The sequence below is a fragment of the Chiloscyllium plagiosum genome, unplaced genomic scaffold (genome assembly GCF_037043375.1).
Source record: "Chiloscyllium plagiosum isolate Xiang-an unplaced genomic scaffold, Cpla_swu_hap1 HiC_scaffold_43, whole genome shotgun sequence".
Lineage (NCBI taxonomy): Eukaryota > Metazoa > Chordata > Chondrichthyes > Orectolobiformes > Hemiscylliidae > Chiloscyllium > Chiloscyllium plagiosum.
This window is the reverse complement of record NW_028270181.1, coordinates 21,351,815-21,364,957: the sequence shown is the minus strand read 5'-3', so window position 1 is coordinate 21,364,957 and position 13,143 is coordinate 21,351,815. Positions and strand designations below refer to the sequence as shown.

At 43.0% G+C, this 13,143-nt stretch overlaps 1 protein-coding gene across 1 annotated transcript in view; it reads right to left on the bottom strand.

Annotated features, from left to right (window-relative positions):
* The window catches only part of arhgap22a (Rho GTPase activating protein 22a), a 388,741-nt gene extending 379,005 nt beyond the window's left edge, over positions 1 to 9,736 (bottom strand). The window contains exon 1 of the mRNA XM_087982560.1: positions 9,682 to 9,736. Coding sequence (XP_087838686.1) covers positions 9,682 to 9,715 — 34 coding nt within the window. The 5' untranslated portion in view covers positions 9,716 to 9,736. The remainder of the gene's footprint in view (positions 1 to 9,681) is intronic.
* Between the last annotated feature and the right edge of the window lie 3,407 nt (positions 9,737 to 13,143).

Genomic DNA, 13,143 nt, shown 5'->3' with positions numbered 1-13,143 from the left:
GTCTAAATGAAAACAAAACTAGCTCTGATGAACAGTCATCTAGACTCGAAACATCAGCTTGCTTTCTCTCCATGCATGCTGCCTGACCCCTGTAATTTTCCAGCACTTTTCATTTTCAGTACAGATTCCAGCATCTGCTGTAATTTGCTCCAAATGGTATCCAAATGAATCTGGGTGCCCTTGTTTATGAACCATTAAAAGTTGGTATGCAGCTGTAGCTAGCAATTACAAAGGTGAATGGTATTTGGCCTTCATTGCAAGAAGGTTTGTAGACAGTAACAAAGATATATTGCTGCAGTCCTATTGAGCCTGGTGAGACATTACCTGGAGTCTTGGTTGTAGTTTTGGTGTCTTTATAATTTACAGTAGCACCTTGATTATCCAAACAAGATGGGTGGGGAGTATTTTGTTTGGATAATTGATCTTTCGGATAACCAGAAACAAGCGGTAATTTAAGAGTGCCGGCTATCTGAACATTACTCGGTATTCCGGATTTGCATGCCATAATGCTGTTTAACTGAATACTGAGATGCCTAATGCCTTTTGTACGGGACTGTGACATCTTGTTCAGATAATCCGAAATTTGGATAATTGATGTTCGGATAATCAAGGTTGTACTGTGCTTGGCTCAGAGGGAGTGCAACAGAGGTTCACCAGTTTAATCCCGAATGGCAAGTTTGTCTTACAAGGGGACGTTGACGAAATCAGGTCTGCTTTCTCGAGACTTTTGAAGAATGAAAGGAGATCCCAATGAAACTAAAAAAAATTCTTCAAGGCCATCACATGGTGGATGTAGAGAAGACAGTTCCTCTGCATAGTGAGTTTCGAACCAGATAAACCTCCAGACTGGAGATAGATCATTTAAGATTGACATGAGGAGGAATTTCTTCACACAGGTGGTGGTAAATCTGTGGAACCCTCCTCAGAGAGCAATGGAAACTCAATTCGTTAGCATGCTCAATTGAGAAACTGATAGATTTCTAGAGGCTGATGGCAGCAGGGGATATGGAGGTCGTGCAAGAAAATGTCATTGAGCAGATGATCAACCATGATCTAATTGAATAGCAAAGTAACCCTGATGGGCTGAATGGCTGATGCTCATTCCTTGGTGGTTAACCTTCCTCCACACCCTTGAACTGTCTCCCACAGTCCAGGGTGAGAAAGTACCTGGGCACAGATATTAGCATCCCACCCACAATTTGCAAACCAATTATGAAGTGGTCAATTAAAAGCTCAATTAACCTCAAAATGCTATCACATCACAAAGCAGTCAGCTTGGGCACTTGCATTCTTTTTAAAATGTTTAAAACTATGGAAAGGAAGTGAGCTCTTTGTTGAGGGGTAACCCTTTTCCCATTCAGGGGTCACCCTGAAAAGATAGTGGTCCCCTTCTTTCCGATTCACCTGTACTGCTAAAGCCCTGTCACACCTTTTGGATGGAGTAAGTGAGGACTGCCAATGCTAGAATCTAGTGCTGGAAATGCACAACAGGTCAGGCAGCATCCAAGGTGCAGGAGAATCGACGTTTTGGGCAAGAGCCCTTCATCAGGGATGAGTCCTCATTCCTGATGAAGGGCTCTTGCCCGAAACATCAATTCTCCTGCTCCTCGGATGCTGCCTGACCTGCTGTGTTTTTCCAGCACCACACTTTCGACCCCTTCTGGATGGGCCAATATACCCATGCACACCCCAGCAACTCCCAGGTTCCTCATTCTGGAACCCATCGGATCTCTTTCATGGACCTGAAAAGTCTGTAAATGCCAAGCATGGACCTCTGTCACTGCCGGGACAGAGAGAGAGTGAGACTGCCTCCCAATAAATGGGGGAATGGGGTGGTGGGCAAGTCATCCATACTTCCTCCTCCCATAATGTTCTGTCCTCCCCCTTCCCTCCAAAAATCTGATGATCAGTTATGTTCAGTTAGCTTTTCCCAATGTTTCAATCTCATTCGTCTTGAGAGATATAATTGCAAACCATGATCTCCTGTGATGCATAAATCTGACACTGCGTCAATAAAAGATAAAGAACTATTAAAAATGAACTCCATTATGTTCTTCCAAAGAGGCTGTGGGAATCCAAGAGTGCTGCCAAACAAAGAGACTGAGGTGTGCAGGTGCATAGTTCCTTGAAAGTGGAGTCACAGGTAGAGATGTTGCTGAAAGAAGGTGTTTGGCACACTTGTAAGTCAGTGCTTTAAGTATAGGAGTTGGGAGGACATGTTACGGCTGTAAAGACATTGGTTAGGCCACTTTTGGAATACTGCGTTCAATTCTATCTCCCTGCTATAGAAAAGATGTTGTTAAACTTGAAAGAGTTCAGAAAAGATTTACAAGGATGTTGCCTGGAGGGGGGGTGTAGGTTTGCTCGCTGAGCTGACATCCAGGCGTTTCATTACCTGGCTAGGTAACATCATCAGTGGCGACCTCCAAGTGAAGCAAAGCTGTTGTCTCCTGCTTTCTATTTATATGTTTGTCCTGGATGGGGTTCCTGGGGTTTGTGGTGATGTCATTTCCTAATCGTTTTCTGTTCAGAAAACGAAGAGGAAATGACATCACCACAAACTCCATCCAGGACAAACATATAAATAGAAAGCAGGAGACAACAGCTTCGCTTCACTTGGAGGTCGCCACTGATGATGTTACCTAGCCAGGTAATGAAACGTCTGGATATCAAACCTACACCCTAACCCTCAACCTGAGCTACAAACGTTCACAAACCTTGCAAAAATGTTGCCTGGGGGTTGGAGGGTTAAGTTATAGGGAGAGGCTAAATAAGCTGGGGCTATTTTCCCTGAAGCATGGGAGGCTGAGGGGTGACCTTTTGTAGAGGTTTAAGGGTAGGAGAGTCTAAAATTAAAGGGCATTGGTTTAAGGTGAGAGGGGAAAGATGTAAAAGGGACGAAGGGGCAACTTTTTCAGGCAGAGGGTGGTACATGTATGGAACAAGCTGCCAAAGAAAGCAGTGGAGGAGGGTCAATTTATGACATTTAAAAGGCATCTGGGTGGGTAATAAATAGGAAGGATTGAGAGGGCTATGGGTCAAATGCTAGCAAATCGAATTAGATTAGGTTAGGATATCTGGTTGGCATGGACAAGTTGGACAGAAGGGTCTGTTTCTGTGCTGTACATCTCTACGAGTCTATGGTAGAACACTACCCTACCCTTTGCTCTTCTACATCAGTATCTGGAGAGAGAAAAGACACCTTTCAGTTCTGCATTCAGATGTCACAAACTCATATTGTAGCCAGAAGCTGATTTGACTTTTCCACTCTTTCTCAGAATAGAAAAGACCAGATCAAGAAATAGGACAGCCAGTTAAAAATCCCACAACACCAGGTTATAGTCCAACAGGTTTATTCGGAAGCACTAGCTTTCGGAGGGCTGCTCCTTCAGCACACTCTGAAAGCTAGTGCTTCCAAATAAACCTGTTGCATGATAACTTGGCGTTGTGTGATTTTTAACTTTGTACACCCCAGTCCAACACTGGCACCTCCAAATTAGGCCAGATAAGGGGACAGCTATGAGAAACAGAGCCGTCAACACAGGACTGAGAGTGATGCACTTAAATGTACACAGTATATGAAACAAGGTAAATGAGCTTGTAGTTCAGATTGAAATTGGTGGGTACGATGTTGTGGGCATCCCAGAGACGTGGCTGTAAGGGGATCAGGGCTAGGAACTAAATATCCAAGGATACAAGTCCGATTGAAAGAACAGGCAGATGAGAGCAGGGTGGGATGGGCGTTTGCCTTGTTAGTAAGAAATGAAATTAAAGCAATAGCAGGAAGTGATATCAAGTTGGAAAGTGTAGAATCCCTGTGGGTAAAGTTGAAGAACCACAAAGGAAACAAGATCCCAATGGGAGTTGTATACTGGCCTTCCAGCAGTAGACAAGACATGGGGCAGAAAATAAATTAGACATGTGAGAAAGGCTCTATTACCATAATCATGTTGGGATGTCAATATGCAGGTGAACTGGGGAAATCAGATTGGCAATTGATCCCAAGGAGTGTCTGTGAGATGGTTTTCTTTTGGCGCAGCTTGTGTTAGAGCCCACTAGGGAATAGGCAATTCTAGATTTGGTGGAGGTGTACTGAGGTAGACTTGATTAGGGAGCTTAAGGTGAAGGAACCTATGGGGGACAGTGACCATAACATGATAAAATTCACCAAAATTCACCCTATCGGAGAATGTGGACTCAGATTTAACAGTATTACAATTGAGTAAAGGTAACCACAAAGACATGAAAGAGGAGCTGGCCAAAGCTGTTTGGAAGGGGAGGTGAGCAGGGCAGATGGTGGAACAGCAAAACCAATGGGAGAATTCAGGAGACATGGCAAAAATTCATCCCAATGAAGAAGTAACATATTAAGGGGAGGATGAGGCAACCATGACAAGGGAAGTCAGGGACAGCATAAAAGCAAAAGAGAAAGCATACAATGTGGTGAAGATTAGTGCGAAGCCAAAGAATTGGGAAACCTTTAAAAATCAGCAGAAAAATAACTGAAAAAGCAATAAGATGATTAAATGTGGGGGTAAGTTAGCAAGTTATATAAAATAAGATTGCACGAGTGTTTTGAGATATATAAAAAGGTAAGAGAGAAGCAAAAGTGGCCATTGGACTGTTGGAAAATGAGGCTGGAGAAGTAGTAACTGGGAACTATGAAATGGTGGAGGAACTGAATAGGTACTTTACACCAGTTTGCATGGTGAAGATACCTTCAGCATACCAGAACTTGAAGAGAGTCAGAGTAAGAGGTGAGTATAGTAGTCATCACTAAGGAGAAAGTATTGGGGAAGCTGATATGTCTGAAGGTAGATAAATCACCTGGAGCAAATGGATGAACCGTAGAGTTCTGAAGGAGATATTGTGGAGGGATTGGCAGTATTCCAGAATCACTGGAGTCAGGAAGAGTCCCAGAAGACTGGAAAATGGCTAAGGTAACAGTACTTTTCAGAAAGGAGGGAGGCAGAAGACAGGAAACTATTAGCTTGACATTGGTTGTTAGTAACATTTTAGAGTCTATTAATGAGGGATGAGATTGCCATGTACTTGGAAGAGTATGGCAAAATAAGGCTGAGTCAGCAAGGCTTCATCAAAGGGATGTCAAGCCTGACAAATCTGTCAGAATTCTTTGAAGGGTTAACAGACAAGTTAGACAAAGGACAGCTGTGGGCATTTCCAGAAAGCTTTTGACAAGGTGACACAAAGGGCACTGCTAATCAAGAGGCCATGGTGTTAGGGACAAGGACATGGATCAAGGATTGGCTGACTGGCAGAAGGCAGAGATCCCATTATCTTTTTCAGGATGTCAGCTGGTGACAAGTGGACCTCTGCAGGAATCAATATTGGGACACAACTATTCACATTATACATTGATGATCTGGAGGGGAAGGCATTGTAGTAAAGATTGTAGATGACACAAAGATAGATGGAAGGACAGGTAGCATTGAAGAAGCAGGGGAGGCTGCAGAAGGGCTTGGTCAGGATAGGAGAGTGGGCTAAGAAGTGGCAGGTCGAATACAATGTGGAAAAGTGTGAAGTTACACATTTTGCTCAGAAGGATTGAGGCATGGTATATTTTTTAAATGGGGAAAGGCTTCAGAAATCTGAAGGAAAAGAGACTTAGGAATCCTAGTTCAGGATTCTCTTAAGGTTAATATGCACATTCAGCTGGCAGTTAAGAAGCCAAATGGTAAAGTTAGCATTCATTTCAAGAGGGCTAGAATACAAGAGTAGGAATTTACTGCACAACCTGTATGCTCTGGTAAACCACATTTGGAATATTGTGAGCAGTTTTGGGTCCCATATCTAAGGAAGGATGTCCTGGTGTTGGAGGGGATGTAAAGGAAGTTTACAAGAAAGATCCTGGGGTGAAGGGCTTGTCATGTGAGGAGCATTTGACGACACTGGGTCTGTACTCGATGGAGTTTAGAATGATGAGTGGGGATCTGATTGAAACAGAATAACTGAGAGGCCTGGATAGAGTGGCTGTGGAGATGTTTCCACTAGTAGGAGCAAATAGGACTTGAGGGCACAACCTCAGCATGAAGGAACGAACCTTTACAACTGAGATTAGAACTGAAGAATTTCTTCAGTCAGAGGGTGGAACTCATTGCTGCAGAAGGCCATCATTGAGTGCATTTCAAACAGAGATAGACAGGTTCTTGATTAGTATGGAAATCAAAGGGGTGAAAGGGTGGCTCAGTGGTTAGCACTGCTGCCTCACAGTGCCAGGGAAGTGGGTTCAATCCCAGCCTTGAGTGACTGTCTGTGTGGAGTTTGCACATTCTCCCGGTGTCTGTGTGGATTTCCTCCCACAGTCCAAAGATGTGCAGGTCAGGTGAATTGGCCACGCTAAATTACCCATAGTGTTCAGGAATGTGTAGGTTTGGTGCATTAGTCAGGGATAAATATAGGGTAGGGGAATGGGTCTGGGTGGGTTACTCTGTGGAGCGTCAGAGAGCACTTGTTGGGCTGAAGGGCCACATTATAGGAATTCTGTGATTGATTGTTATGGGGAGAAGGCAGGAGAATGGGATTGAGAAACACATCAGCCATGGTTGAATGATGGAGCAGACTAAGTGGGCTTGAATTCTGCTAAAAGTGAGGTATGGGTTTTGCTGGCTGGGCTAGCATTTGTTGCTGTTCTCTAGTTGGCCCTGGAGAATGTGCTGGTGAGTGACCTTTTTGAATTGCTGTAATCCACTTTATACATTAACGATCTAGATGAAGGAACTGAGGGCATTCTGGCTAAGTTTGCAGACAATGCAAAGGTAGGTGGAGGGACAGGTAACATTGAGGAGGTGGGGAGGCTGCAGAAGGACTTGGACAGGTTAGGAAAGTGGGCAAAGAAGTGGCAGATGGCGTAGGCAATGTGGGAAAGTGTGAGGTCATGCAGTTTGGTAGGAAGAATAGAGGCATGGACTATTTTCTAAATGGGGAGAAAATTCAGAAGTCTGAAGTGCAAAGAGGGAATTCTAGTCCAGGATTCTCTCAAGGTAATCTTGCAGGTTGAATCAGTAGTTAGGAAGGCAAATACAATGATGGCATTTATTTTGAGAGGACTTGAATATAAAAGCAGGGATGTTCTTCTGAGGCTCTTTAAGGTTCTGGTCAGACCACATTTGGAGTATTGTGTGCAATTTGGGCCCCATATCTCAGGAAGGATATACTGGCATTGAGCATGTTCAGAGGAGGTTGATGAGAATGGTCCCAGAAATGAAAAGCTTAACATATGAGGAACATTTGAGGTCTCTGGGTTTATATTCAATGGAGTTTAGAAGGATGAGGCGGGGATCTAATTGAAAAATACAGAATACTGAATGGCCTGGACAGAGTCAATGTTGGGAAGATGTTTCCTTTGGTAGGAGAGACTAGGACCCGAGGGCACAGCCTTAGAGTAAAGGGAAGACCTTTTAGAATGGAGATAAGGAGAAACTTCTTCAGCCAGAGAGTGGGGAATCTCTGGAATTCATTGCCACAGAAGGCTGTGGGGGCCAGATCATTGAGTATATTTAAGACAGAGATGGATAGGTTCTTGATTGTCAAGGGGATCAAGGATTATGGGGAGAAAGCCGGAGAATGGGCTTCAACCACGATTGAATGGTGGAGAAAACTTGATGGGCAGAATGGCCTAATGTTTGCTCCTATGTCTTATGGTCTTCTGTGGTGTAGGGACACCCACAGTGGTGTTCAGAAGGCAGTTCCAGAACTTTGGCCCAGAGCTAATGAATGAATATTGAAACAGGATGGTGAGTGGCTTGGACAGGAACTTCCAGGTAATGGTGTTCCCCTGTATCTGCTGCCCCTGGCCTTCAAGATGGTGGAGGTCGCAATTTTGCACTGTGCTTTTAGAGTCTGAGAACATTGTTGCAGTGCATCTTCTTAACGGTGCACATTGCTGTTAACTCGGCATTAGAAGAGAATGAACATTTAGGGTGGTGGGAGAACAGTTGAAAAAGCAGGTTCCTTTTTCCTGGATAATATGAGGCTCAGACATAGAAGGAAAGTCTTTAAATAGGATTTTCCATTTGGTCAGGCAATAAGTGCACACAACGGAATAAGACTGACAGGCATTTGGCCCAAGAACACCCGAGTTTGCAAATGCTGGCCAAGGTGATTGTAGGAGGGAGAACGGTCAGCACTACATTCCTGAGTTGGGTTGGGGCGAGATGAAACAACCTTAGTTTCTGCTTCTGTACATCAGTGAACTAGGCCACCTGAGCCAATAACTGCTGGTGAAGTCCCATGATGACACTTGACGTCTCTCTGCCGCTGCTGCTGGAATAGAATCGGTGCCACTCTCTACACACTTTCACACTCACATATACTCACACACAGACACACACACTCTCACACACAGACACACACACTCACACTGACACACACACACTCACACAGACACACACATGCACTCACACACACACAGAAAGACACACACACACACCCACACACTCACACACTCACACACACTCGCGCACACAGCCATCAAGTTACAGTTTTCTTCTGTACATACCTTGCTAGAGTCAGCACCTTCAAGGTCAGCAGATCATTTACAGTTGGATTGCTGTATACACCTTTCATTGTCAGATTGAAATTAGACCCATTCCATAGCAGAGTGAGATTACCTTTAATTCACTATTGGCTATAAATTTTAATAATTAATGGATTATTAGGTCAGTGACATTTTCACTAAATCATCAGGTCTGGGATTTATTGGAGTGGTGCAAACATCTGTCTGTGTGAGAGAGTAAAGATTGACATTGGTTTACTGAGGCAGCTCTGTGTTTATTCTTGAATGGGAATGGATCACTAGCAATGAGTATGAATGCTGATCAATAAGAATGATGGCAATCAATGAGCATGGTTAACGATTGACGCATGGGGGATAGTCATGTCTGACAATTATTGGAAGACTTGCAATGTTGATTGGGCTATGCCAATGAAGGAATAGTGCAGCAGCAGACCCCAAATACGAAGCAGAGAACTGCGGGAAAAACCTTGCTGAATTTAAAGAGAGGCAAAGATTATTTTCACTTCACAAAGAAAACCATGTTCTCAATTTTTTCAAATCACAGTACGGTAGAAATCCTGAACCTCTGGCTTGCAGGATTTCTTTTTCACAACCTAAGAAAGATTTAAATGTTGCAGTGACCACAGGGTTAACAAGATGTGAAACAGAAATACTTACAAACCACATCCTTGTACATTCCCAGTGTTAATGCGAAGAACAGAATGCACTTAAAATAAGAACTGCCGGGTTCGCTTTGTTGATGGGTTTTTTGCTACAACTTTGGTGGAATATTTTCTTTTCGGACTAGACAACAAAGGTAACTGAAGCACAAATTGACAGCTAAATGTTATAATCTGCTGATGTGGCCCTATTCTCTCCTGTATGTTTGTACACTTCAGTGATCAGTAGACAGTCCAACACATTGATTTTTAAATTCTTCTTATGCAAGGCCTTTTTAATATTTCCCTAAGTAACCCGTCAGCATGCTGAATAATCTTAATTAAATTCGTTAATTGTATTGCCATAAGGGACACAGATGAGTGCCTTTGCTCCATCTAATTAGGTCATCATATTCCAATACAATTGTCTACTTGTTTCATGTTGAAATTATTACTTTACAGTTCCATAGTCCTGACATTTCATGAAACATATATAACTGAACATACCAAGCTGGGATCTCCTTGATCTTTGTTTCCACATGTTTCCTGCTACAGTAGAGACTTCTCCACATTTTCTTGCATCTGCTGCCCTGCTTCACTAGTTATAAGCAAAAGAATGCACTGAGTAACCACATCCTCATGCATCATTCCCCCTGACACAAACAAGGCAGGGAATTGACTGAGAGAGATCTGAGACTGTAAAGGCAGCAAGTACTGAATCCAGAAACCCGCACGAGCACTTCGCTGTCAAAGTTCACTCAGATCACGATTTATTATGCATGTCATATCTGTCCCCTGTAGCCTTCCCATTCTTCCTCAGTGTGGGAAGAGATGAAACTCTTCAATTGGTCAATATCGCCCAGGAATGGGTTGAATAAAGCAGATGGTGAAGCCCTGCCTCACCTGGACAATCTGGCCTTGTTATCCCTGGAATGGCTCGGTAAAGTGATTGAGGTTGATTAGTTAGTGGTTAGTGGCTAACAGCTTGGTCATTCCACTATCCGCGGACCATTGTGTGTCAGGTGCCTTTGGAGCAGAACAACCAGCCCACTCAATTACCTGCAGTTTTGCTGCAGGTAATCACAACATGCTGTGTGTTCTGTATTTCCTGGCTCCTGCTCAGCTTTAGTCCTCTACTGTGTTGAGATGAAAACCAGTCAGAACTTGGCTCGAATTCAACACTGCCTCACTACCACTAACTGGAAAACGCACTAATGCTTCCACTTACAAAGCATGTTGAAAAGTCTTGAAACACTTTGCACAGATAACCACTTGCCGAAGTGTGGTAGCTGTCGCAATGTGGGCCAAAGCTGCAATTATCCTGTGCTGACATTTCCAATGGACTATTATTCAGCTCCCACGTGCTTTATTAACCCAGGTACAAAATGTATCCATCCTGTAATCTAATTGAGCATGAAATCTAAATCAATGGATAACAACGAACTGATGCTAGGCCACTTTACTGGGAACTGGATATTACCTGTTATCATGCCATTTTGCTAACACGTTAAGATTCTTTTCACTTAGAAAACATAAATGGAAACAGAAAACATACAGCCCAATCAATGTCTGGTGGGAAAAACTGCCAACTTATGTTTCAGGGAAGGCCCTTAAGAGCTGCTTATTTCTTCTAATGATCAAGTCACAGAAAAACTGATGTCATCCAGGAATTGGAATTGCATCTTTTTCTGTTCTAGGATGTAACCATAGTTGGTACATTGATTAGAATTTTTATCACCTCCTGAAGGTAGTGGCAAGCCTTCCTCCTGAACCGCTGCAGTCCATGGAATAAAAATGCTCCCTCTGTTATTTTGGTAGTGCCCAGAGTGTGGCTGACCAAGATTGCAGGAGGAAAGGCAAGAAACTGTAGGTGCGGCAAACCTGAAATCAAAACAGAAAGTACTGGCAAAACTCAACCTGATCAAGAAGCACAGTTAACGTTTCGGGCCAAGTGTGACTTTTCTCTGGAACAGATGGTTAGCTGTGACAAACATGACCTTTTATTCAAACTGGCCCAGTCTTATCAGACCATAGAGTTGCTCTCTAATTGGAGAGACAATTAGTAATAACTTAACATGAGGATCACCACTATACCTCCGGTGAGGGGTAAGGTTGAAAAGAAGAGTCCTTCTTCTGAGCTGAAACAAAAGCAAATGGTGGAGAATGCTGGAAATCTACAATAAAATCAGAAAGCGCTGGAAATGCTCAGCAGGTCGAGCAGTAGCTGTGAAGGGAAAAGCAGAGCTTAGGTTTCAGTACCAGGACCTGAATTGTGAGGAAATGTCATTACCTCAGACATTAACCCAGGTTCTTCCCATGGTAAAGTGTTGGGAGTTGAATCCACATTATTTGTTCACAGTGCTTCACAAACCCAACAGTCCAGCCAACTGAACTAAACCAGACTGTTTTTAATTGCTATCTAAGTACAGGACCAAACTTCATACAGGGCTTTGAAGGAGAACCATCTCCCAACAGACACGTGAACTAGCATCATTTCCCCTTGGATGTAGTCTATCTTATTTATATTTTCACATGTGTTCTTTACAATATCCCCAACATTGCTGCTCCATAGGGAGTTACAGGATATTGTCACCTCAGATAAGGGTGTTTATGTCCCAAATAACATGCTTCTGACTGCTGAAGAAACTTCAATCATTCAAATGCCAGTTTATCTTTCATGTTTTTCATTTGGTCTCTCTCCAATTCTGAGTTTGCAGTAAATTTAGGGGAAACCCATCCCACAATAAAGCAGCCTGTGTGGGGGAAGGAAATGGTGGAAGTCCTGGCATTGCCTCCAGTCTTGTGGTCAAAAACGAAGATAAAAATCTTCATTTATTTTTTATTCCCAGTTGCCAATCCTTCTTTAGCCATGAGCTGAAACAAAAGCAAATGGTGGAGAATGCTGGAAATCTACAATAAAATCAGAAAGCGCTGGAAATGCTCAGCAGGTCGAGCAGCAGCTGTGAAGGGAAAAGCAGAGCTTAGATTTCAGTACCAGGACCTCAATTGTGAGGAAAAGTCATTACCTCAGACATTAACCCAGGTTCTTCCCATGGAAGCTGATGAATATTACTGGATATCCTCTGACATTTTGAAAATAACAGGACCAAAAAAGAATTAAGTAACCCCTGTTTATGTCTGTAATCTAATACAAACTAAATACATTAAATAATAGCGATCACAATATGCCGTAAGTGCCTCAGATTCATCGAATAATGTGGCATGGTGGCTCAGTGGTTAGCAGTGCTGGCTCACAGTGCCAAGGACTCAGGTTCGATTCTACTTTCGGGCGTCTGTCTGTGTGGAGTTTGCACATTCTCCTCATGTCTGTCCAGGTTTCCTCCACAATCCAAAGATGTGTGGGCTCGGTGAATTGGCAATAGTGTTCAGGGAAGCGTAAGGTTAGGTGCATTTGTCAGGGCTAAATGCAGGTTAAGGGGATGGGTCTCTCTTTGGAGGGTTGGTGTGGACTTGTTGGGCTAAATGGCCTGTTTCCACACTGTAGGGATTCTAGGATTCTAACACATAGAAGGGAAATAATAGAAGATTCATAATTTTCAAAGAATGTGCTTTGTATTTCCTCAGCAATCAAAATTCATGCCACTATGCTATTAGAAGGAATGTACTCCTTTACGGCTGAGTCAGTGCTTCACTTAATGATAATTTGAGCTGAACTCTGTTGAGAAGGAAGTGAAGTCATCTCTCAATGCATGGGGGAAAAAAACATCCTGCTGTAGATTCCAGGAATGCTTTATGCATGGAAATGTCTTGCAGCCAAAATTTTGTCTCAAATTCCCCTTGTACCTGTTTCTATCTTTTAAAAATGAACTCATTGTTATGGACAAAATACACAAGTATAGAATTATGAATAAAGAAGCTGAACAATGGAGAGATACATCAGAATATTTCGTTATCCAACTTGCGGCTCCTTGTTTTTGTTTGTACACTCTCTGTGAAACATCACAGTGT